The following is a 25,322-nucleotide window of genomic DNA, read 5'->3' as shown; positions in this document are numbered from 1 at the left end:
ATAAATGTTACGCTTCAACTTTTAATAATATATAGATGTGAAGTTTGACTCAGTTGAGATTTCTTAGGGCATGTTTGGTAGACTATAATAGGCGCTATAATGTAATAGTTATTCCTATGGTTTAGTTATTCTTTAGTTTGGTTATGTTTTTATTACAATGAATAATCATTCTTTATGAATAACTATTCTTCAAAATGGGAAATAATTATTCCTCTTTAAAATGATGTATTAGCTATTCCTTAGTAAGTGTAATAATTTTAAAACTTAATATATTTATAAGTAAACAAACTTTCCATATACATCTAACAATTATAAAAATAAAAAATCATAAGAAATAACACATATCTCTCTTAAATTTAAAAATGACGATTTTTAAGGAAATATAATTGTATGAGTAAGAAATTTCCTAAAATAAATGTTAAGTTTCATTCTAATGTTATAACTCACAACCAAACTAATGAATAGGTTTAGTTATTATATTATAACACATTTTATTTCTAGTAATAAAGATTACAATTCCTGTCGTAATCCTCATTCAGTGTACCAAACGTACCCTTAGAAATAATGAGTTGTGGGTGGAGACAATAAGATAGATAAAAGAGCAGACTTAACCTTCAAATAAATGTTAGAGATTTAATATTTTGTGTTGTAATTTATAGGAACTGAAATGAATGTTAAGCAATTTTTATGGGTCTTTAAATAACCCATTTGAGCTCTTTCAAAAAGTGAATAAACACACGAGAATCCTTTTGTGAAAAAACCAATGGCAATCTAAACACTATTCTCTCTTATCTCTCTCATTCATTTAATTGTACGTTTAAATATTCATTGTTTTACTAAAAAAGAGTTCTATTTTAATTTTGCTTCATCTACCACCGCACACTCTTGGTGCAATAGTAACTTCACAAGTATAAATGTTTCTGGCGTGTGGGGAGTAAAGGTCGGGTTCAAGTCTCTAAAAAAGAGTTTCACATACATATACACTTAAATTAAATTATAGTAGAAATTTTATCTTGTATCAAAAAAAATTTTGCTTCATATGCCACAGACCATTGAAGAGTACCAAAGCGAGAAAGAGTAGTAAAAAATTGTTTTTTAAAAGAAAAGAGTAGTAAAATAAACTTTTTCCGGGTTGTGGGATCCTTCACATACAATCATAAACGGACCTTTGGCTCTTACTCCTTGGAAGTTGGAACAACTCATAGCTTCACCTCTTAGTTACGTACTCAACTCTTTTTTCTTTTCTTTTTTTCTTTTTTCAGGTGGAAAAAATTCCATTAATAACTGAAATTGAGATACAACAAAGCAGAAGCACAAACACAAGTCTTAGCTACAGTCCAGATGGATAAGGTGTTGGACCATCGGAGGAGCACAACCCTTCCAAACTCTTTTGCTACGTACTCAACTCTTTTGCTTTAGTTTTATGAGATACTATATTTCTCTTTCCTTTTTTATGTCTGTGTCGGATTCAATGGCTGAAGCTGGTTCAGCCTTCGCTAACAGAATAGGAGTACTAGTGCCTGAACGTACCAAGCTGCACTTAGCCATGATTGTCTGCCAATGAGGTTATGCGGGGAACCATATTATTATGAAGACTGCACTTAACATGGGTATAAGCATGCTTGTTTTGCCAGTTTATAGGAACATCGTCGCTCTGGTTGCACTGGTTCCTTTTGCATATTTCTTAGAGAAGTACGCGGTTAAGCTTATATTACATATTTATAAGGTGTTCCATGTTTTGAGCTTTATTTTCTTTGTCATTCTTATTCTTTTTTGTATATATATAATATAGGAGAAACAGACCACCAATAAGTGCTTCTCTTTTGTTACAATTCTTCTTCCTTGGCCTTATTGGGTAAGTTTCTTTTTCTTTCTTTTTTAAATAGCTTCTAGATGAATATATGATTGAAAGAGTTTATCCCAAATACAATTTTGGCTTTCAATTCCGGCAGAGTAACATGTAACCAAGGATTCTATCTTCTGGGTTTGAGCAACACATCAGCCACCTTTGCTTCAGCAACAGAGAATTCTGTTCCTGCTATAACCTTTCTCATGGCTTCCATATTCAGGCAAGTGGAATCATCAATCTTCTTTATCTCTTCCAAACTCTAAAATCCTTCAGTGAAATAAATAGTAAGGCAAACTGTTATATGATTTTGCAGAATGGAGCAAGTACACTTGAAAAGGAAAGATGGTATAGCTAAGGTGCTTGGAACTGTTTCATCTGTTGCTGGATCTCTTGTGATTACCCTTTACAGGGGACCAACCCTTTTTGGATCAAATTTACGGTCACACCAATCATATTTCTTACTTTCCTTAGGAAATGACAAGGGGAAGAGTTGGAGTCTAGGTTGCATCTATCTTATTGGTCACTGCCTTTGTTGGTCTAGTTGGATTGTCTTACAAACACCAGTCTTAAAGAAATATCCAGCTCGGCTTTCAAGTACCTCATACACTTACTTTTTTAGTATTTTTCAGTTTCTAGTAATAGCAGCACTCTTTGAGAAAGACTCCCAAGTCTGGATAGTTCACTCCACTGATGAAATCTTTACTATTTTCTATACGGTTAGTAAGTCTAATCGATATTAGGATTATCTGTTAATTATTTGTATCGTGTATTGCATTATTAATCAACCACATATTTCAGTATTTTGATAATAGGTTCAATCATAGCATGTTTCAAGACTATCATGACAATTTCAATAATGTTACAAATACAACTTTTTTTACAACTAATTTCATAATTGTTGAAGTAACTGACTGAGTAGTGGTGGGTCCTTGAGTTATATCCTTTGCATTGCTATGATAATTTAGAGTATGATTTTTCATTATTAAAGTAAAGCCTAATGGAATGATTGAGCAAACTGGTGATTGCAGGGATTGGTGGCTTCTGCAATGACATATGCAATACAAATGTATGTAATTGACAAGGCAGGACCAGTATTTGTTTCAGTGTATCTACCTCTACAGACCTTGTTTGTTGCTATAATAGAAGCTGTTGCTTTGGGCGAAAAATTCTACTTGGGAGGGTGGGTCTCATCAATCATCACTACAACTAGTACTACCATTCAATTTTTTTTTCCCCTGAACCTTTCTCTGCCAAAAGCTTTATCATCTATTTCTATAGTCACTCAAGGTTCAGGCCAAGTTTGGTAAGTGCCAGTCTGGAAGCCTAGTAGTGAAGCTAATTGTGTCTTCGTGCGCACAATCAGACTGAAACATTTGGGAACATGGCATGAGACTAGTCGTATTATCCCTGATCATGTCAATAATGTTAGTTAGATATCATTTTTCTTTGTTCTGATGTGCAGGATTATTAGCTGGACTGTACCTTGTTGTGTGGGGAAAAAGTGAAGAGAGAAAGTTTGATGAAGAAGAGCCCTCAGTGTCTGAAAACAGTAATGGAGAAAGTTCAAGCAATGCCTCCCTCATCCAACCATTACTGTCTACATCTAGCTCTTAATTAATTTTGTGACAAGAAGAGTTAGTGTATGCCCCACTGTCCATCGAAATTTTTACCAAACTTAGAAAATTAGTAATGTACCTGTTTCTCATGTGCACGGGCCCAAATGTTGGAGGAAGGCAAGCAAGGAGCCAAATAGTAATAGACTGCAATAATTGAAAAAGACAATAGTGTTCTGGGAACATGAGTTTGGGTTGTGAAACTTCTTTGTAGTTTCAACAAATGAAAAGATAGTATGATTGTGGTGAACGCTACTCATTTGACATAAAAATACATTTAAAGATGATTATATTACTGAAGATATTGCTGATATTTTGACATCAATGATTGTATTTATTGCTTTGCTGGACTCATTTTGCTCCATATAAAAAAGTCATGTACCCATGGATGTGACTCAAAATTTACTTTTCAATCATTGTAGAGAATTTCTTTTTTTTTTTTTTTTTTTGGCCTTCTAGAAGAAATTTTAATGGACAACTGCCAACAAATATTTTCAATTTCAGAAATGCTCTTCTTGATGACAAGCTTTTTACTTAAACTTCGCAAAATTCAAATAAATTAAAACTTTAAAGTGCAAATACATAGTTGTATAACTTAGATGCTACCAAGGCATTATAGTTGCTGCATGCTCTAGATTGACATCAAAAACGAAAAAGTAACATACCAAAAATGACCCCCGGCTTGACAATGCTCTTCTTTTGGATAATATATAGTACCTATTATCAATGGCAAGTAGTCTACACGTATTGCAGGTAATTTAGGGCTTTACTAATATATGCCTGAGGGTATATATTAGTAAATTATTTTAAGAATTTTTTTTTATAAAAAAATGACTAACTTTTTTTATCAACTTTTTTCAAATTCTTATAAATAAATTTCTTAAAATTGATGATTAATGTATGTCATAGGGACATACATTAACCAAACCCCTTTACTTTGATATTGTATATATTTTTGTTATGTTTCAAATTGATTGTGTGAGAAGAACTTTAATGAAGTTTTTTTTTGGGGCGTCGTTTTGATCTTAATAGGCTTATTTAACAGGTCTAACTTATAATTAAGAAAACATGAATTTTTGTGTGTACATTGCCCTGATGGACACTACACTTTTGAAGCAAATGGTGAAGCTAAAGTTATTAGTGCCTGAGGTTAGGACATTACCAAATTTGTAATGAAACATATTTTTATAATTGGTAATTACATATGCATTAGGTGGATCTTGAATTTATGACCTCACTTTTGACGTTGCTCTTAGAAGGGGAAGAGGTGCCATTTGAGTAGAGCTAATTGGTGAAATATGTAGTGATTAATGCTAACTTTATATATATAATTGGAATTTATTTTGAAAATAAAATATTCCATGATGCTACAAATTAGATGTTACATGCACTATTCTATTACTACTTAGAGCATTCTCATCAAGAATGCTAAAAATGCTAAAAAGCCAATTTCTCTACCAACATACAAAAATACATACTACATCAAAGCTTTTAACACTTAGCTGATAGCTCACTGTAGTTGAATGTTAAAACCAAAAAATATTTTTTTAATCCCTCAGCCTCTGAGGAGCTGTTTGGATTTATGATTTCCATAACTCATAACTCTGTTTCCATAACTCATAACTCAAAAATGGTGAGACCCATGACTCAAAAGCTTGTTCGGATTTTGTTTTCAGTTGTTTCCATCACTCAATTCTCTGATTTTTGAGTGGTGAGTTATAGAAACTGAAAACACATTTTAGCTGTTTTCAGTTTCCATAACTTTGTTTTCAATGGCAATTTTGTAATTAAAGCCACAACCTGGGTCCCACGATCATAGCAAAGTCACACCAGGCGCTGCTTTTGACAAACCCACCAATGGCTCCTTCTCAGTCTTCACACCAAAAATCAACCCACACAAAAATATCCCACATCCAACCTCAGAGCCCCTCTCACACACACCCTCAGCCCAGCCCCACCTCAACCAACCCACGCTGGCCCGAGCTCAAATCGATGAACGTGATGCCTGGAAAACCCAGATTTTTTTATAATCTTTCAAGTCCTAGAAAACCCAAATTTAGCACCAAATAGAAGCATACAAAACCCACTAAACTTAAACTTAGAAATCTAAACATATGAAGTTCAAGATCAACTCAAAATTTAACATCAAAATCCATAATCAATATAAAAACATGATTTTTACTGGGTTTAGGGATACAGATCTAAAAAAAAAATATTAATAAAAAAAAATAAATAAAAAGAAGAAGAAGAAAAAGAAGTTGTAGAAGAAGAACCCAAAAACCCACAAATCTCGTCTTTTCCCCACCGTGCCAGCGGCTTCGAGCTCACCATCGAAGGAAATGGAGACCAAGCTAAAGAAGAAGAAGCCGTAGAAGATAAAGATAAAGAAGAAGCAGCTCTGATAAGCCAACAAGATCGACGCCTCCCACCCCGCAACATTTGGAATGAGTGACCGTTCATAGAGGAATATTTTCTCCTCTGCGCCCCAGTCCAATACACACACACTTCAACATCGCACCCTCTCGGTGCGGCCGAAAGAAGCCCCTGTCACAGAGCTCAGCATAAAGAAGAAGAAGCAACAGCTAAGATAGACGGTGATGATTGTGTCGGCGGCTTCACTGGGTTTGTTGAGGGTTCTGGGGAGAATATGTGGGCTGAAGGGGAAAAATATGTGGGTTGAAGGGTTGAAATGAATATATGTTACGCAGGTAGGCTAACCGTAGCTTGACATTGTGCTTAGGCGTAGGTCCCACAAAAAAGTAGAAAAATTGAGTGATGAAAAATTGAGTGAAGTGTGCCAAACATGTGGGTATAGGGAATTGGGGTATTTTAAGTGATGAGTGATGAGTGATGAGTGACGGAAATTGAGTGAGGAGTGATGAATGATCAAAAAAAAAAAATTCAAACTATAAGGTTGAATTTAATCAACCATCTTGTTAGCTTTATTTCGTACCAAATTTGCTTGTAATTTAGTATTTAGAAACTCTGTATTTAGGTGGGAATCATGTAAGGATAGTATATGAGAGAGTGTGAAGAAAAAGATCAAGAGTGTGCACTCAGCAGGACCTCGCGACTCGATCTTGCGTCTAGCAAGTCGCCAAAGCTGACACACATGTGAAGTATGCAGAGAAGCTAAAGAGTCACGCCAGCTGAAACACTACAGAACAAAACTTCCAATCTGACCAGATAGTTAGCTCGCGACTTAAGCTCGCGACTCAGTCAAATCGTGAGATCAAGTCGCCAAACCACTCTGTTTGGGAAAAATTGACCTTTCACATTCCAAACACACACTGGTATAAATATCTCTTATACCCACATATTGTAGAGAGCTTCCAGAGAGAATTTTGAGAGAGAAACTTTAGAGAAAAACAAAATTGACTTGTCCACAATCTTCATCCTTTGATTCTCCAAATTTCTCTGCTCTCACGCTCTCCATTAATACATCCTTAAGAGGTACATTTATCCAAAACCTTTTTCTCACCATACCCATATCTATGAGGAGGCTATTTGGTGTTTGGGAAGTAGTTAGGAAGAGACCAATTGATATTGGTTGATGCTATGGGCTATAGAAGGATCCAGTAAGCTAGAGAAGACAAAGGTTCGGTGTAATCTCATTGGAGCAAGAAACTTGGAGGGCTTAGGTACACTAGGCTTAGAGGGTCTTCTGCTGTTCATGTATCCTAACTTCATTCTCTAGTGGATTATTAACTGTTTGAAGGGCGGCGGAAAAGTTTTACGCCGAGGACTTCTGTTTTCTCTTCAATAACACATCGCTGTATTATCTTTGTGTTTGCATTTCTCTTCCTTTAATTTTTGCCATTTAATTTTTGTTGTGGTTGTGATTTTATTTGATTTAGATTGTTTTACCAATTCTGGTTTAGCTTATTTTCATATTTCGCACATACATTGTTTGATAATAAGCTTGAATTGGTAATTTGTAATTTAGGGGTCTAAACATTCAAGGTGTTTTACACATTATTTGAACCTTCACAAACAAGGCCTGAGCCTCTCCCTCTTTCTCTCTTTCTCACGCTGCCCCTTTTCCTCATCTTTTCTGTTGGCTCTCCCTCAACCCATCCCTTCCCTTCTCCCACGCTTGAAGCCAAACATAACCTTGAAACTCTCTGACCAGCGTGGGCATCAGCGTTGAGGTGAGATCGACGTGGGTCATCAGCATGGAGATCTGTGGGTCATCAGCATGGAATAGTGGTAGTTGTTTGGGTTTCATGGGTTTGGGTTAAGTGAAATTCGTGGGTTTGGGTTTTGTGGATTTGGTATGGTGGGTGGGCTCTTTTGGTTGTGGTATGGGTGGGTTCAACGTTGTCGATGATGGTTGTGATTGTTGTGGCCGTGGCAGTGGTAGCTGGTGGCAGTAGGTGTGGGTTTGAGTTTGTGATTTGATTTTGGGTTTGTTATTGGTTTTGAGATTGTGATTTGGTTTTGGGTTTGTTTTTGTTTGTGATTTTGTGATTGGGGGTTGAGGTTGTGGGTGGTGGTGGCTAGTGGTAGTGGGTTGGGTTTGCTATGGGTTGGGTGTTTTTGTTTTGGAGAAGAGTGGGTTGGGTTTGCTATGGGTTGGGTGTTTTTGTTTTGGAGAAGATACACGTACAAAAAGAGAGAGGAAGAAAGAAAGAGAGAGGAATTGATGAGGTTGAGAATAATAAATAATTATAAAATAATTAAGGAATAATATTTTAATGAAGTGTTAAATAATATAAAACCTTTGATGGTAGGTATATTATAAAGTAAGGTGTTAAAATTGATAAAGTAGTGTTTTGAGTTGCTAAATATTATTTTTTTAGCATTCTTGATATGAATGCTCTTATAATCCTTCAGAGAGCCTTTTCTTTTTCTTTTTTAATTTTTATTAATTTTCAGAATATTGAGAATAATTTGTGGAACCTATTTAGTCATAGTTGCTTCAACAAGACAATAAACGGGTTGTGCCAGTGAACACAACTCTTACTTCTGCAGGGTTTAGAAAGTTGTTTTATTTTTTGTGATGAGAATTCTCATCACAAAGAATTCTCATCACAAAAAAAGAAGGTTAGTTGTTATACCTAACCTTCTTCGAAGAAGGTTAGTTGTTTTTCTCAAAAAAGGAAGAAGGTTAGTTGTTATACCTAACAATTGAAGAGCCTTAACGTAAACGTACCATGCACAAGTTTTGGTGATATTACACGTGAAATCACTTTCAATATTAGTTCTAGAGACTTGACTTATTTGATAATGTTTATATGGTGATTAGCCCTTCTAGGGTTCTATATACTTTAATTTGAATTCTATGGTTTCATGTAAAATTGTTTCATGCATATAATGTAACAAATTAAAGAGTTTTGCCTTTTTGTTTTGACTTACATTCTTAGATTTGAAAAGGTTACTCTTAAAGAAGTACAGGGCTAACCTTATATTCCATAGAATACGTACATATAAGTTGTTCCAACCTGTTCGGATCAGTACAGGGCTAACCTTATACCGTACATATAGGTTGGAACAACTCATGAACTTTATTTTCTTTACCGTTCTCATTTTTTTGCTTGGCTTTATTGGGTAAGTTATATATATATATATATATATATATTTTTTTTTTTTTTGAAGGAATTCTAGATTAAATAGCAAAGTTTTTCCCACCTAAAATTTTGGCTTTCAATTCTGGCAGGTTAACATGTAATCAAGAATTCTATTATCTGGGTTTGAACAACACTTCAGCCACCTTTGTCTCTGCAACAGAAAATTCAGTTCCTGCTATAACCTTTCTCATGGCCGCCATATTCGGGCAAGAGAAATCATCAATCTTGTTATCTCTTCCTAAGTCTAATACCTTCAATGAAATAGGTCACTAAGCAGCAATATTGATTTTGCTGAATGGAGCAAGTACACTTGAAAAGGAAAGATGGTATAGCTAAGGTGCTTGGTACTGTTTGTCTGTTTCTTCTGTTGCTGGATCTCTTGTGATTACTCTTTACAAGGGACCAACCCTATTTGGATCGAATTTACAGTCACACCAACCATATTTCTTAGGGACAAGTTGGACTTTAGGTTGCATTTATCTTATTGGTCAATGCCTTTGTTGGTCCAGTTGGATTGTCTTACAAGAACCACTCTTAAAGAAATATCCAGCTCGGCTCTCGATTGCCTCGAATGCTTACCTATATAGCACAGATACCAACACGAATACACAATATATTGTATCACATGATACGTAATACGATGACATAGTATTTCTTGAAAAATTAAGATACGACATATTAAAGATACGACAATTAATTAATTAATTAATATTTAATTTTAAGTATGTATATTTTATATTTGGAATAAGTTATTTTATTTTGGATTCAAAAAAGATGTAAAAATAATGAAATATTTGGAAATAAATTTAAAATTAATTTAAAGACCATAAAATATTGTTTAAAATACGAGCAAAATAGTTCAAATAAACTAGACGCCCGTAAAATAGTTCAAATAAACAACATTAAAAAAAAAAAAAAATAGAACAATTGAACTAAAAAAAAAAAAAAAATTCTTCTTGAGTGCGTACTTGATACGTTTCTATTCATATCATATACATGGCCGACACTAATAGTACGTTTCTTCTTGAGTGCATACTTGATACGTTGGTAATTTTGCCATGTTAGTGCTTCCCAAATGCTTACTTCTTTAGTATTTGGTAATAGTAGCAGTCTTTGAGAGAAACTCCCAAGCTAGGATAGTTAACTCCACTTATGAACTCCATACTATTTTTATACAGTTCGTAAGTCTAACTGATATCATGATTATCTGTCTTTGTATAGCCTAATAGGCAATAGCCTTATTGATCAACCAAGCACATGTTTCAGTATTTTGATAATAGGTGCAATCTTATCATGTTTTGTGACTATCATGACAATTTATAGACATTACTTTTTTTCACAACAAATTTTATAATTGCTGAAGTGGTGTTAGTGCATGAGTCCATGAGTCTTAGTTATGTTTATCAATCACAGTCAACAGCTACTTCATCAAATATAAAATTTGTTGTAAAACAAGTTGTGTCTGTCGCATTACTGTAACAATTTAGAGTAAGATTTTTCATTATCAAAGTAAAGCCTGATGGGATGATAGAGCAGATTGGTGGTTGCGGGATTTGTGTGGCTTCTGCAATGACATATGCGACATAAATATATGTAATTGACAAGGCAAGGGCCAGTGTTTGTTTCAATGTATCTACCTCTTCAGACTACAAATCTTGCTTCTTGTTATGATAGAAGCCGTTGCTTTAGGCGAAGAATTCTACCTGGGAGGGTAGGTATCATCACTCTAGTTACAAATCAATTTAATTTTAGTACGTTCTAGTTAAAAAAGTATGGTAGATAAGTGACGCTTAAAGTTAAAATGCCATTTGAAACTTCCTTTGTACTAAAAAGAAATCAAATTTGATTTGTCAAAGTTTGATGGCAATTTAGTGCATTCACGTGGGGTGTCAGGCAGGGCACACTGCCACAAGTTACAATAAAGAGCTAATGTCCTTTGCCTTACTTTTTTTTTTTATTTTACCAATAAAATAGTCACAACAAACATTTGAAGTCTTTGAGCATTACAGTTGATCGCATAGCGCAGTGGATTAGCGCGTCCGACTTCGGATCAGAAGATCGTGGGTTCGACTCCCAACTAAAATTTAAAATATTCTTAATTTGCCTTCTAACCAAAAAAAAAAAAAAAAAAAAAAGTCTTAGAGCATTAACATATGCCAAAAAAAGCTCTATTTTATCTTTTAAAATACTACTTTATCAATTTTATCTTTTCATTTTATTACTCATCTAATATCTCAGTTTCTATTTTTACATACAATTAATTAAAATAATATAAATCATCCTATCAAATAATAATATAAATATAAAGTGAGTGAGACATAGTGAGAGAGAGAGATAGCAAAATTGAATAAAATATATTATTTTAGTTTACAAACTCATAAATAGTAAATTCTAAATAAAAGAACTTACTATTCACAAGTTGTAAAAAAATTTAGGTATACATACCTAGATGGAGCTCTTTTTTAGATGGTTAGTGGCTATTTTGGCAACTTGGGGGGTTTTACACCTCCCAATACTAATGCTCTTAGAAATAAAAATTTAAAAAGTATGAGAGGTAAGCGGCTGGAAGGCTAGGTGTGAAGAAGAAGAAGAATGGCCGGTCACTTTTGGATGACAATGCTATGGGTTAGATGATATAAATAAATATATATATATATATATATATATTTTAACTGTTAGTTTCCATTTTTTTTGTTTTTATTTTACCGGCCAATATCAGATTTCTTTCTTGATATGGCTGGTACAACCCAGTAAGTTCCGCTATGTAGAGCCGCACGAAATAGTTGTCTTTCTATTTTGGCTAAGGTATCGGTACGAAAAATTCTAATCGTACTGGTCGGTATGGTACAGTATTCACTCCCTTACCTGATGAGTGGAGAAGAACAATAAGTGAAGTGTATATACTATACAACAAAATATACTATCATCATGCCAACCATTTTTAAATGAAACTATTTATCTCTATATATGTCTAATTATGGCTTCAAAAAATGTCAAAAATACCCTTAATCTAATTAGATAATCTTTATTCTTAAAATATAAAAAATGAGGTTAAAATTGTAATTTAACAAAATTATTAAAAAAAATATATCAAAGAAATTTTTTTCCTAAAAATTAGCACACTCTTTATATAAACTAGCCTCTGAGCACGCGCTCACGCGCGTGCTCAGAGGCTCTTCTATTTTTTGGGTAAGGGTTAATTTAGGGCATTTATTATAATTTGGAATTATTACATTTTTCAATCACAAAAAAAAATCTAGGGGTGTGATGAGTGTCATGTGTGGAGAAATAATTTTCCAATCACACTCCTAGATTTTTTTGTGATGAAAAATTATTGTGATTGGAAAATTATTTTTCCACACATGACACTCATCACACCCCTAGGTTTTTTTTTTTTTTTTTTGTGATTGAAAAATGTAATAATTCCAAATTATAATAAATGCTCTAATTTAATCCTTACCCAAAAAATAGAAGAGCCTCTGAGCACGCGCGTGAGCGCGTGCTCAGAGGCTAGTATGTTGTTAAAGATAATAGCTTAAGTTTGTTAGAGTTTGTGTTTGAAATATTTGAATTCAAATAGAAATAGAAAATTCTTCTCCCAAAAAAAAAAAAAAAAAGAATAAAGCAAACATTTGAATAAAATAGTAGTTATCCGAAAATGTTGGTAGTGATAATCATCAATACCACGTATGAGTCAATAATGTTAAACGTTTTTTTTTTTTTATGGTTATAATTGTTTTTAACAAAAAATTATCTACCACGTTTTTTTTTTAAAAAAAAAAAAAAAAAAAAAAAAAACAAAATTTTTTAAAAAAAAAAAAAAAAAAAAAAAAAAAAAAAAAAAAAACTCTGGCCAACCCTTTTTTTTTCTATTTGTATATTATCATTGATTCATTATCATGGCTATGTAGAATGTGTATCGTTCAGTACATGGAGGGGCAGTGGCATCTATTACAGAGATAGTGTCAATTGCTTGTGCTAGAACTGTGGTGGCTGAGGGTAAGGAACTCTTTCTTGGGGAACTGGCCATATCATATCTCTCCGATGCTCAAACTAATGTAAGTTTTTCTTCCTTGAAAAAAAAAAATCCCACTTTTGTAAAAAAAAAAAAAAAAAAAACTCTGGCCGACCCTTTTTTTTCCAAATTAAAAAAAAAAAAAAAAAAAAAAAAAAAAAAAGAACCTTAACACGTTTGAATTCCACTCCCACATTTTACTCCTAACAAATTGTTTGCATTCCACTCTCCCATATTTTACTCCTAAGAAACTGCTTTACTATCAAATTTAAAATTTTCAACTTCTCTTTAATAACATGCACGTTGGATAATTTAGATATATCTAGAAGAAGAAGAAGATGAAAAGGAAGGAGGATATAACATGAAACTTAAATAAAATAAAATAAAAACTGGATAAGCAAAAGAAGTTAAAGAGAAGTTAAAATTTTTAAATTTGATAGTAAAGCAGTTTCTTAGGAGTAAAACATGGGAGAGTGGAATTCAAACAATTTGTTAGGAGTAAAATGTGGGAGTGGAATTCAAACGTGTTAAGGGTTTTTTTTTTTTTTTTTGAATTTGAAAAGAAAAAGGGTCGGCCATAGTTTTTTTTTTTTACAAAACGTAGGATTTTTTTTTTTTTTTATACAACGTGGCTTTTTTTTGTTTTTAGTCACCACCAACATTTCAAAATTAAATTAAAAAAAAAAGAAAAAAAAAAGTAAAGCAGTTTCTTAGGAGTAAAACATGGGAGAGTGGAATTCAAACAATTTGTTAGGAGTAAAATGTGGGAGTGGAATTCAAACGTGTTAAGGGTTTTTTTTTTTTTTTTTTTTTTGAATTTGAAAAGAAAAAGGGTCGGCCATAGTTTTTTTTTTTTACAAAACGTAGGATTTTTTATTTTTTTTTTATACAACGTGGCTTTTTTTTTTTTTTTACAAAACGTAGGATTTTTTTTTTTTATACAACGTGGCTTTTTTTTTGTTTTTAGTCACCACCAACATTTCAAAATTAAATTTTAAAAAAAAAAAGTAAAGCAGTTTCTTAGGAGTAAAACATGGGAGAGTGGAATTCAAACAATTTGTTAGGAGTAAAATGTGGGAGTGGAATTCAAACGTGTTAAGGGTTTTTTTTTTTTTTTTTTAAATTTGAAAAGAAAAAGGGTCTGCCATAGTTTTTTTTTTTTACAAAACGTAGGATTTTTTTTTTTTTTTATACAACGTGGCTTTTTTTTGTTTTTAGTCACCACCAACATTTCAAAATTAAATTTAAAAAAAAAAAAAAAAAAGAAAAAAAAGAAAGAGTTAACGTGATACATATATATATATATAAAAAAAAAAAAGTAGAACTCAAATTTAGTGCAAATGCAGTTAGAAATAGATAATTGTGGTTAACCTTTTGATAAAATGAAAAACCTTTTTTTTTTTTTTAAAGAAATAATAAAATTAAAAACCTAATAAGAGAGTGATGGACATTGTTGACCTTATTTTTTTAAAAAAAAACTCACTATCTATTCATGAGGTGATCTTGGTTATAATTTCTTAAAATGTAAACAAAGGCTATTAAAAGAGGTAAGGGAAGTCATACTGTTTAACTGTTGGAGAATGATTTTGAATACTTCTTTTGTAGCATAAGACAACCCTGTCTTTGGATCACAATACCTACAACATGAAATGACAATTCATTAAGAAGTATAATGGTGGAGTATATGAAGGAACCATTTATTTCAAAATTACATTTTAAAACAAAGAAGAAAGGGAAAAAAAAAAAAAAAGAGTTAACGTGATACATATAAGAAAAAAAAAAAAGTAGAACTTAAAGAAAGTGAATCATAAACAAAAGAAAAGAAAACAAAGAGGAACTTGTAAAAGATAGAACCTGAAAATTTGTTGAAGCCTCTGACAGTAAATATCTTTAATATGAAGAAAAAGAGAAGATGATGTAGAGCTAAACTAAATGTCTTTAATTTAAAGAAGAATGAGAGAGAGAAAGTGAGATAGAAACTGTAAAGCGTACGTGAGTTTGTGGTTTTAAAATGTAGGAGTTTTAATTTACATATCTATCCCCGGTAGTTGAAAACTTGTAAGTCGGTATAATGAGGGTATCTTAGGCATGAAAAATGTGGAATCCAAACAGGGGAAGCCCCTTAAATAGTAGTATAGATATATCTTACGCACGTTTGATTTTTTTTTCCCTAAAAACTAGCACACACTAAACCCAACCATTTATTCTATTTCAAATTCTATATTTTAGTTTCTTAAAAATTCATTCATGTGTAACCTCACTACCAATAGATAAATTCAAATTAAAAAATTACATTAAACTCAAAATTATAAAAAGAAAAAGAAAAAAAGAAAAGAACTTCATTGCACGAACAGAGTGTATGTGATGAGGCTAGTATATTTTTATTATAAAGATCTAGAAAGGAAAATTCATTCTATATGCTTAATAAGAAGACAAAATAGTTTACAAATGTACTTTGTGATATATCTTATATAGATATATGGTGGAAAATGTTAAAGCCACAAATTTTTTTACAAACTGTTGATATGGTGAGTTGTTATTAATAAATAAAAAAAATGATGTTGGTGGTGGATTTAAACAAGAACCAGTAAAAATTTGCTATATCAATAATTTGTAAAAATATTGTAAAATAGTTTGTAATTATAACTGTGGGGCCCGACAACAGATGGGCCAGATCCACCTATTCACAGGAATACTTAAGGCCCAGGCCGAAGAGGATAGTAGTCCCAGCCCAATAAACGCAAAGCACCAATGGGCCATAGAAACCGCCGAGGAGGGTACAGCCCTCGGCTAGCCCAGAGCTACACTAAGGAAAGGGGTAAAAGCGGCATAGGGATAATCTTGTAAGAAATCTAAAATATCTAGGAAAGGCTGCCCAAACTACCTGCCCTAGACGGAGCTTTGCCTCTCACAGAGTCGTGTCTCTTTAGCCTACTCAACCACTCCCAACAACTCAGGTCTTAAACTGATGGGACAAGTGTCAGGCTAGGAAAGTTCGACCCTACACGTGGACGAAGGAAATTGAATGCATGCTAATATAAAAGGAAAATTTGCAACCTAAAAAGGGGGCCTTCCAGAAAGGAGAGGACCAAAGGGGTGAACACCTCTAAATCATGCAGGAAAAACTTAACAAAACCACAGCCGAGTAAACATGACTTAGCCTTTCGACCCCACTCTCTACAAATGATATTGCACGGGTCCATTTACGTGCGAACCCAACCCTACCGTGGTCCAACGCAAATCGTGTCCCTACAATTGGCGCCGTCTGTGGGAAGGCTTGCATGTTAGCTCGAGCGGTGGCGAAGTTGAGTTTCTCTCGAACAAGGGGCTATGAAGGTGCCTATATAACCGGCGACATATTGCTGATACTCCAACATAAGCTCTTGCTAGGGGCTACGTTCCACGTTGTCAACGACACGGACAAGCCTAGGGGCTTCAAACACCAAGCCAGCTCCCCCCACCTTATTTGAGGAGCTAAACCTTCAGGAAACCAACTACTTAAAAAGAAGAATACAAGTTTTGGACAGAACCAAGGCCTTGCATGGTCCTCGGACCCAAGCCTCTGGGGAAACCAACTACTTAAAAAGAATCATACAAGTTTTGGACAGAACCAAGGCCTTGCATGGTCCTCGGACTCAAGCCTCTGGGGAAACCAACTACTTAAAAAGAAAAATACAAGTTTTGGACAGAACCAAGGCCTTGCATGGTCCTCGGACTCAAGCCTCTGGGGAAACCAACTACTTAAAAAGAAAAATACAAGTTTTGGACAGAACCAAGGCCTTGCATGGTCCTCGGACTCAAGCCTCTGGGGAAACCAACTACTTAAAAAGAAGAATACAAGTTTTGGACAGAACCAAGGCCTTGCATGGTCCTCGGACTCAAGCCTCTGGGGAAACCAACTACTTAAAAAGAAGAATACAAGTTTTGGACAGAACCAAGGCCTTGCATGGTCCTCGGACCCAAGCCTCTGGGGAAACCAACTACTTAAAAAGAATCATACAAGTTTTGGACAGAACCAAGGCCTTGCATGGTCCTCGGACTCAAGCCTCTGGGGAAACCAACTACTTAAAAAGAAGAATACAAGTTTTGGACAGAACCAAGGCCTTGCATGGTCCTCGGACCCAAGCCTCTGGGGAAACCAACTACTTAAAAAGAATCATACAAGTTTTGGACAGAACCAAGGCCTTGCATGGTCCTCGGACTCAAGCCTCTGGGGAAACCAACTACTTAAAAAGAAGAATACAAGTTTTGGACAGAACCAAGGCCTTGCATGGTCCTCGGACTCAAGCCTCTGGGGAAACCAACTACTTAAAAAGAATCATACAAGTTTTGGACAGAACCAAGGCCTTGCATGGTCCTCGGACTCAAGCCTCTGGGGAAACCAACTACTTAAAAAGAAGAATACAAGTTTTGGACAGAACCAAGGCCTTGCATGGTCCTCGGACTCAAGCCTCTGGGGAAACCAACTACTTAAAAAGAAGAATACAAGTTTTGGACAGAACCAAGGCCTTGCATGGTCCTCGGACCCAAGCCTCTGGGGAAACCAACTACTTAAAGGGAAGCATACAAGTCTCGGACCCTCAACACCAAAAGGGCCGATATGAAATGGAGTAACATGTTTCTAAAAACATAATCAAAGTCACTCGATGCTCAGTCACCCCCTTCAATGAATTATTTGGAGTTCATCGTTTCTCGGACAGCATTCCCGCACATATCACCGGACGTTCAACCGATACCTAGGTTAGTTTCCTGAATTTAACTTATTGTCAATTATTATTATGCCTGGTAGTATAGGTAAGTTAGAACGAATTAGAACGAGTTGAATCGTGTTTCAAGGGGCTCCTGCCCTAAGTAGCGCTGAGAGAAAGCACATACGGGGAGTACACTCATTCACGAGGTGATGTGCCAAAAGAACCATACCCAAAAACAAGTATATAAACTGCTATTTTTATTACGATGAAGAAATAGTACATCGTGCAATGAAAAGCTGGAATCAGCCTACGTCAAAGCTTACTACATGAGTACTACATAAGCAAGAAAAAGAAAAATACAAGAAAGCTATAGAAAGCCGAGGAGGTATGTCGGAGGAAAGGTTGGCTACAGCTCCGAGACCTTATTCTTCCCCCGCACCCTTACCTGCCCATAACTCAGGCAGCCAAAAAGACCCAACTTGAACCTGACACCGTTGAAGAAAAGGTGCAGGGAGTTGAAGGTGATGGGGCTTTCTCTAAATATACACCTGCCGCAAAGCAGAGGCGCTGATGGAGGAAAACCCTTTTTCTGCCATACCAAAGTGTTGGCATGAACAGAGACTGCTTCGGATTTTGGCTAAAAGAGGGAGAGACGCCGTTCTCCCTCGGTGGAGATGGAAAACTCTCCTGAACTTGTGCTTCCTGTGTCCATACCTTACTGTTATAAGCCTCATGAAGACACGGCGCTTCTGCGGCGGAGACATTTCTTTCTTCCCAACCCTCACTTTCAACATGTAATGCTAAGAAGGGAGAACTCCGAATATGGAAGCTGTGATGTGGGAGAAAATCTGAAGGATTTGTGCGTATATAAAGCAACTTTCTCTCCTTCCCATTTATTGGAAAAGACAAGGTGATGGCAGTCAACTCATGTGGCTTCCCAAGAAACGCTACAGACAAAACAGTCTTGGCTCAACTTCCAACATCAACTGCAACCACAAGATTAAAGAGCCTCGTAAAGGTGCACCTCGGTCCCCGTGACATCAGAGAGTACCACGTGGCCAGAAGTTGCAGAAATATCTCTTAAATCAGGGGCTAGGTGGATTCGTGGCCCCGGGCCCGCTTTGGGTAAGGGCCCAGGTACTTTGGCCGACGCCGAGCAATGACCATAGCCGAGAACAACCACTGTTAAGCACCTCGGGAAATGCTCAAAGGAAGGGAAAATTTGAACTCAAGTTCTCGGACAGAACCTAAGGCTTGCATGGTCCTCGGACTCAAGCTAAAAGGGAAAACCAAGTGCCAATGCGGACATTGGTCTCGGACAGAACCTAAGGCTTGCATGGTCCTCGGACTCAAGCTAAAAGGGAAAACCAAGTACTAATGCGGACATTGGTCTCGGACAGAACCTAAGGCTTGCATGGTCCTCGGGCTCAAACTAAAAGGAAAAATCAAGTACATAAGATAAAACGCATAAGTCCTGAACAAAACCCAGGTTTTGCAAAGTCCTCGGACTCAGGCTGCTCGGGAAATCAACTGCCCAAATGAAGAAACTTCTCGGCTTAAATACTGGAAAAGGTTAAGGCTCGCGTATCATCGAGATGGCAGAACAACCTAATGATCGTCAACTTAAAGAGGCCATTCATCCGGTGGGTAACACGTCCTCGGATAGCTACTTCTTATATCTAATCGGAGCATTTAATACCCATCACGGCTAATTTTAAGATAAGTCTCATTCCACACTAGTCGGATTGCTACGTTGAATGATTATTTTATTAAAGTCATCGTGGCATCTTTTTATCAACGACTACTTTGGCCTTATTTATTATTAATTGAAATGCTATACTATTATGCCGAGCAGCGCATTCACATTTGTTAAAGTATATAAACAAGACATACGAAATAGAGTAACAATCACTTTTATTAATATGAAAAATTGTTACAACCTACAAGGAAGGGCTTAAATGAGCCAATACAAAAAATGAACTGCTAAAACAGTAACAACATCCGTAACACAAATAATTAAACCATCAGGTGTCTTCTGAATTCGCCTTCAAAGTCTTTCTGAAATCTATGCCTCAGTACTGTTCACATCAGGAGAAGATCCTTATACAAAAATAATGAAGGACAAGGAAGAAGAATTGGAACACATGGAAGCACTTCAGCAAGCTCTTGTTGCTGAAAAAAGTAAGGGAAAAAGAAGATGGAAGACATGAGCGGGAAGGAGGAGAAGAAGAGGGAAGCAATGAAAAGAAAGTAAAAGGAGCAAAAGAGGGAAAAGGGGAGCCATATTAGGTATGCTCATGAGAGAGCAGATGGAGATGACAAGGGAGGTTTTTGACTCGGCCACACCGGAAATAGGATGTGACGAGCCCCTGCTTCGGATTTTGGCTAAAAGAATGGGGAGACAAACCTTGAGTCTCCACCACCCTTGCCCCGACCGAGCCATCTCAAGTTTCGTTAAGGTATGGTGTTTCTGGGAAAGGAGGGATTCATTCATGGTTGATCACTATGGGGGACGTGTTATCGACTGAGGAATAACCAGAGGGAAGAAGTGGATTCTGAGAAGGGTCTAAGGGATTCGCATATGAGAGAATCACCTTCTTATCTTCTCTCTTTATATAGGGAAAAAGACGAGGGTACGTGACACGCTCCGATCCTCTAAGAAATCTGCTAGTAAATGCAAAACCGTTTCGTTTCTCCAAGCTATCCATAACCGCTAGATTTAAGAGGCCTCGTAAAAGGAAGACATTAAAAGCGCACTACAGCTAACCAAACGGAATAAACGCATCACGCGTAAGTCAAGGGAAATACCTCGTAGACCGGCGCATTCCTTGGGGAGGTGAAAAGTCGCAGACGTTGATTAAGGGCCGAACTTAATGAGCCGCAATAGAGTCTCGGTATCATCAAAACCCACCTTTCCAACCGAGGAGTTGGATAGCAGGGTTTTGAGGGGCTATTGTGGGGCCCGACAACAGATGGGCCAGATCCACCTATTCACAGGAATACTTAAGGCCCAGGCCGAAGAGGATAGTAGTCCCAGCCCAATAAACGCAAAGCACCAATGGGCCATAGAAACCGCCGAGGAGGGTACAGCCCTCGGCTAGCCCAGAGCTACACTAAGGAAAGGGGTAAAAGCGGCATAGGGATAATCTTGTAAGAAATCTAAAATATCTAGGAAAGGCTGCCCAAACTACCTGCCCTAGACGGAGCTTTGCCTCTCACAGAGTCGTGTCTCTTTAGCCTACTCAACCACTCCCAACAACTCAGGTCTTAAACTGATGGGACAAGTGTCAGGCTAGGAAAGTTCGACCCTACACGTGGACGAAGGAAATTGAATGCATGCTAATATAAAAGGAAAATTTGCAACCTAAAAAGGGGGCCTTCCAGAAAGGAGAGGACCAAAGGGGTGAACACCTCTAAATCATGCAGGAAAAACTTAACAAAACCACAGCCGAGTAAACATGACTTAGCCTTTTGACCCCACTCTCTACAAATGATATTGCACGGGTCCATTTACATGCGAACCCAACCCTACCGTGGTCCAACGCAAATCGTGTCCCTACAATAACATTACTAAATATGGCTTGAAAGTACATGCAAATATGCTACATTAAAATACCATCAGGATTAAAGTCAAGCTCGTACATTGTTCAGTGGCAATCAAGAGCAATTTATTATTTATAAATGTTATATAAGATTGGGGTAAACAGTAAACACAATGCCAGAATTCATCTTTTTGCTTCGCTCGGTTGGACCACAAAACCAACACTATGGAGCCTTCACCGTCGAGGGTCCCAACCCTTTAGAAAGGCAGAAAATTCTGTGTCGCAGAAATTCGTAAGCCCCCTTCTCACATGGGGGTGGGACACAACTCTTCCACTGTTGTGACATTGATTTCTATGGGGTATTGCCAGCTGAAGGCTGCATTGCTTGACAGCACAAACTTTGCTTGTGTATCTCACAATAATACGCCAATTCCACCTCCATTCTTTGCATGTGTAGATTGAAAAACTAATATTTGCCTTAGCACAAATTAAAATGGAGGAGGCGGTTTTCACTTTTCCTGAGGTGAGATTCTGTACAAGTAGTAAGTGATTTAGCATCCAATAACTCACTGTACAAAATTTGCCCCTATTGAGCAGTGCACCCGGTTGAAACACAGTTATAGCTACCCTTCTTTCAGTCCTCACTGACCATAGCAGCCAAGATATATAGTTAAAAAATCAGTTCAAAATACTGTAGTCCAAGTGTAGAATGTGATATAGCGGAAGCCTGAAGAAAGCATACATAATACTCTCTTTGATGAAGCAGAAACTAGTTTCTAGTAGTAAACTTCGAATCTATAAGAGTTTTCTTAAATCTATAGAGTGATAAATTTGAAATCCATCTAAGAAAAATTTGAAAAAATTATTAATTTTATTAATAATAATCTCTAAAAAAATGTTTACAAATTCAAGGGTCTATTTAAAGGATCTTTTAAACTTGACACTAATCATAACAGGAACTAAATTTGATTTAAAAAACATTAAAAGCATCTAAAAATAAGAAAATAAATAATATAAACCTAAAATAACGATAATTGCAAAAACAATACCAAAAATAACAAATTACATATTCCTTTCACTTTCGCTTTCTCTTATAAATGATATAATTATATTCCTTAATTAGCTTGGAGCCTAAACGAGTTTTATTTAAAAAAACGTGTAATATAGTGGTCCACATCTAATAAATTTCAACTTCAAAATATATATAAGGCTCCACATTCAATGGTTTTGTGAGGAACAACTCCTCTCTTATCTCTTTTGCTGAAGTCTTAGGTGATAGTGCAGAGCGATACTACATATTTGTCTTTCTTTTGTGACGTCTGTGTCGGATTCAATGGCGGAAGCTAGTTCAGACTCTGCTCAAAGAATGTGTGCAATGCCTGAACGTTCCAAGCTGCACTTAGCCATGATTGTCTGCCAGTTAGGTTTTGCGGGGAACCATATTATTATGAAGATTGCACTTAACATGGGTATAAGCCTGCTTGTTTTCCCATTTTATAGGAACATCGTCGCGCTGGCTGCACTAGTTCCCTTTGCGTATTTCTTAGAGAAGTACGAGGTTAACCTTATATTACATACTTAATAAGTTGTTCCAACCTGTTTTGAGCTTTATTTTCTTGCCATTCTTTTTATCTTTTTTTGTACGTATAGGAGAGACAGACCACCAATAAGTACTTCTCTTTTGCTACAATTCTTCTTCCTTGGCCTTATTGGGTAAGTTTATATGTGTGTATATATATATTTGGAAGGATTCTAGATTAACATATGATATGCAAAGTTTTCCCAGTTACAATTTTGGCTTTCAATTCTGGCAGGTTAACATGTAATCAAGAATTCTATTATCTGGGTTTGGACAACACTTCAGCCACCTTTGCTTCTGCATCAGAAAATTCAGTTCCTGCTATAACCTTTCTCATGGCTGCCATATTCGGGCAAGAGAAATCGTCAATCTTTTTATCTCTTCCTAAGTCTGATACCTTCAATGAAATAGGTCACTAAGCACCAATATTAATGTTTATTTTGCAGAATGGAGCAAGTGCATTTGAACAGGAAAGATGGTATAGCTAAGGTGCTTGGAACTGTTTCTACTGTTGCTGGATCTCTTGTTATTACTCTTTACAAGGGACCAACCCTATTTGGATCGAATTTACAGTCACACCAATCATATTTCTTACTTTCCTTAAGAAATGTCAAGGTGACAAGTTGGACTTTAGGTTGCATCTATCTTATTGGTCATTGCCTTTGTTGGTCTAGTTGGATTATCTTCCAAATACCACTCTTAAAGAAGTATCCAGCTCGGCTTTCGATTGCCTCGTATGCTTACTTCTTTAGTATTCTTCAGTATCTGGTGATAGCAGTAGTCTTTGAGAGAAACTCCCAAGCCTGGATAGTTAACTCAACTGATGAACTCCTTACTATTTTCTATACGGTTCGTAAGTCTGACTTATATCATGATTGTCTGTCATTTGTATAGCCTTATTGATCAATCATGCACATATTTCAGTATTTTGATCATAGGTGCAATCTTAGTATGTTTTGTGACTATCATGACAATACATTGACATTACATTTGTTACAACAAATTTTATAATTACTAAAGTGATGTGAGTGTATGAGTGATTAGTGTTATTTGTGTTCATCACTCACAGTCAGCCATTACTTCATCAAATGTAAAATTTGTTGTAAAACAAGTTGTGTTCGTCACATTACTGTGACACTTTAGAGTAAGATTTTTCATTATCAAGGTAAAGATTAATGGGATGATAAAGCAAACTGGTGGTTGCAGGGATTGGTGGCTTCTGCAATGACATATGCAATACAAATATATGTAATTGACAAGGCAGGACCGTTGTTTGTTTCAGTGTATCTACCTCTACAGACCTTACTTGTTGCTATAATAGAAGCCATTGCTTTAGGCGAAGAATTCTACTTGGGAGGGTAGGTCTTATCACTCTGCCTACTAATCAATTTAATTTTAGTAGATTCCAATTAGTTTTACTAGTAAAGTTTTTTGTTGTTGAATTAGAGATTTAGGGTTCAAACCCACCTACACCGCAAAAATTGATGGAAGTCTTAAAGTGGTGATAAGAGCAATTATCATAGAATAAACGTCATACGTTGAAATCTTATCTATAAATAATAATAATAATAATAATTTAATTTTTTTTTTCCTTGAATGTTTCTTTTCCAAAATTTTAATCATCTAAATTTTCTTACACATATAGTGTCCATAATTTCACAAGTGTTGTCCATAATTTTTAAGTGTGTCCACACTTAACACATGAAATAATAATAGTAATAATAATAAGGGTCTGGTTAATGTGTGTCCTAAACTTTCTATTTTTTGAAACATTTTCTCTGAAATTGAAAAAGCTATCATTACTTTTTCAATTCTCGAGAAATTTTTTTCCAAAAATGGAAATTAATATGTGCCCTAAGGGCACACATTAGTAAAATCCTAATAATAATAATAAATCTAGGTAACTTCCCTTGATCCATGTCAATAGTGTTTGTTAAATATTATTTTTCATTGTTTTAATGTGCAGGATTATTGGAGCAATTTTTATCGTAACTGGATTATACCTTGTTGTGTGGGGAAAAGGTGAAGAGAGAAAGTTAGATGAAGAAAAGCCCTCATTGTCTGAAAACGACAGTAATGGAGTAAGTTCAAGTAATGGCTCTATCATCCAACCATTGCTTGCTACTTCTCGTAATTAATAATTTTGTCAAACTAGTTTATTTTATTATTCAGTTTATTTTTTGTATTATTTATGAATTTTATTATATTTTTAGTACTATTCATAGGTCTCACTGTACTATTTCAGTTAATTTTTACTTTTATTTATAATATTTTCAACAATAAAAATTTCAATTTTAGTAAAATAAGCCGATGTTCCATTTTCATCAAACTTTTATATTTTATATTTTATTTTTTAGAATCAAAATTAGCAATGTACTATTATTGCTCTAGCTGTATGTCACGTGCGCTGGCCGAAACGATGGAGGAAAGCAATTGATCACCTTGCAAATAGATTGAGAGACA

At 35.5% G+C, this 25,322-nt stretch overlaps 1 protein-coding gene and 2 pseudogenes across 2 annotated transcripts; all 3 read left to right on the top strand.

The window, feature by feature from the left end:
* The first annotated feature begins 1,194 nt into the window (after nucleotides 1-1,194).
* On the top strand, nucleotides 1,195-3,766 carry LOC126733141 (protein WALLS ARE THIN 1-like; annotated as a pseudogene).
* A 5,230-nt stretch (nucleotides 3,767-8,996) lies between these two features.
* LOC126689949 (WAT1-related protein At3g53210-like) lies at nucleotides 8,997-13,423 on the top strand (annotated as a pseudogene).
* A 9,077-nt stretch (nucleotides 13,424-22,500) lies between these two features.
* On the top strand, nucleotides 22,501-25,077 carry LOC126733139 (protein WALLS ARE THIN 1-like). Of its 2 annotated transcripts, XM_050436328.1 has the most exons (7): nucleotides 22,501-22,831; nucleotides 22,931-22,993; nucleotides 23,095-23,211; nucleotides 23,306-23,474; nucleotides 23,622-23,708; nucleotides 24,066-24,217; nucleotides 24,826-25,077. In XM_050436328.1, the coding sequence occupies exons 1-7, from the start codon at nucleotides 22,614-22,616 to the stop codon at nucleotides 24,995-24,997; spliced, it is 978 nt and encodes a 325-aa protein (XP_050292285.1). In that variant the 5' UTR covers nucleotides 22,501-22,613; the 3' UTR covers nucleotides 24,998-25,077. The 2 variants fall into 2 exon arrangements, with proteins under 2 accessions (XP_050292285.1, XP_050292284.1); XM_050436327.1 differs by having other exon boundaries at nucleotides 22,502-22,831; nucleotides 23,306-23,708.
* Nucleotides 25,078-25,322: the final 245 nt, after the last annotated feature.

Source organism: Quercus robur, chromosome 6 (genome assembly GCF_932294415.1).
Source record: "Quercus robur chromosome 6, dhQueRobu3.1, whole genome shotgun sequence".
NCBI lineage: Eukaryota > Viridiplantae > Streptophyta > Magnoliopsida > Fagales > Fagaceae > Quercus > Quercus robur.
This window is presented reverse-complemented; position numbering and strand designations above follow the sequence as displayed.

What these genes read in the sequence shown, in the direction of transcription:
- LOC126733139 (XM_050436327.1), top strand. Translation starts at nt 22,614, where the DNA reads ATGGCGGAAGCTAGTTCAGACTCTGCTCAAAGAATGTGTGCAATGCCT. An exon ending in CTCATGGCTGCCATATTCGG is followed by an intron (nt 23,212 to 23,305) that starts GCAAGAGAAATC and finishes TTTATTTTGCAG; the next exon opens with AATGGAGCAAGTGCATTTGA. An exon ending in GAAGAATTCTACTTGGGAGG is followed by an intron (nt 24,218 to 24,825) that starts GTAGGTCTTATC and finishes TTTAATGTGCAG; the next exon opens with GATTATTGGAGCAATTTTTA.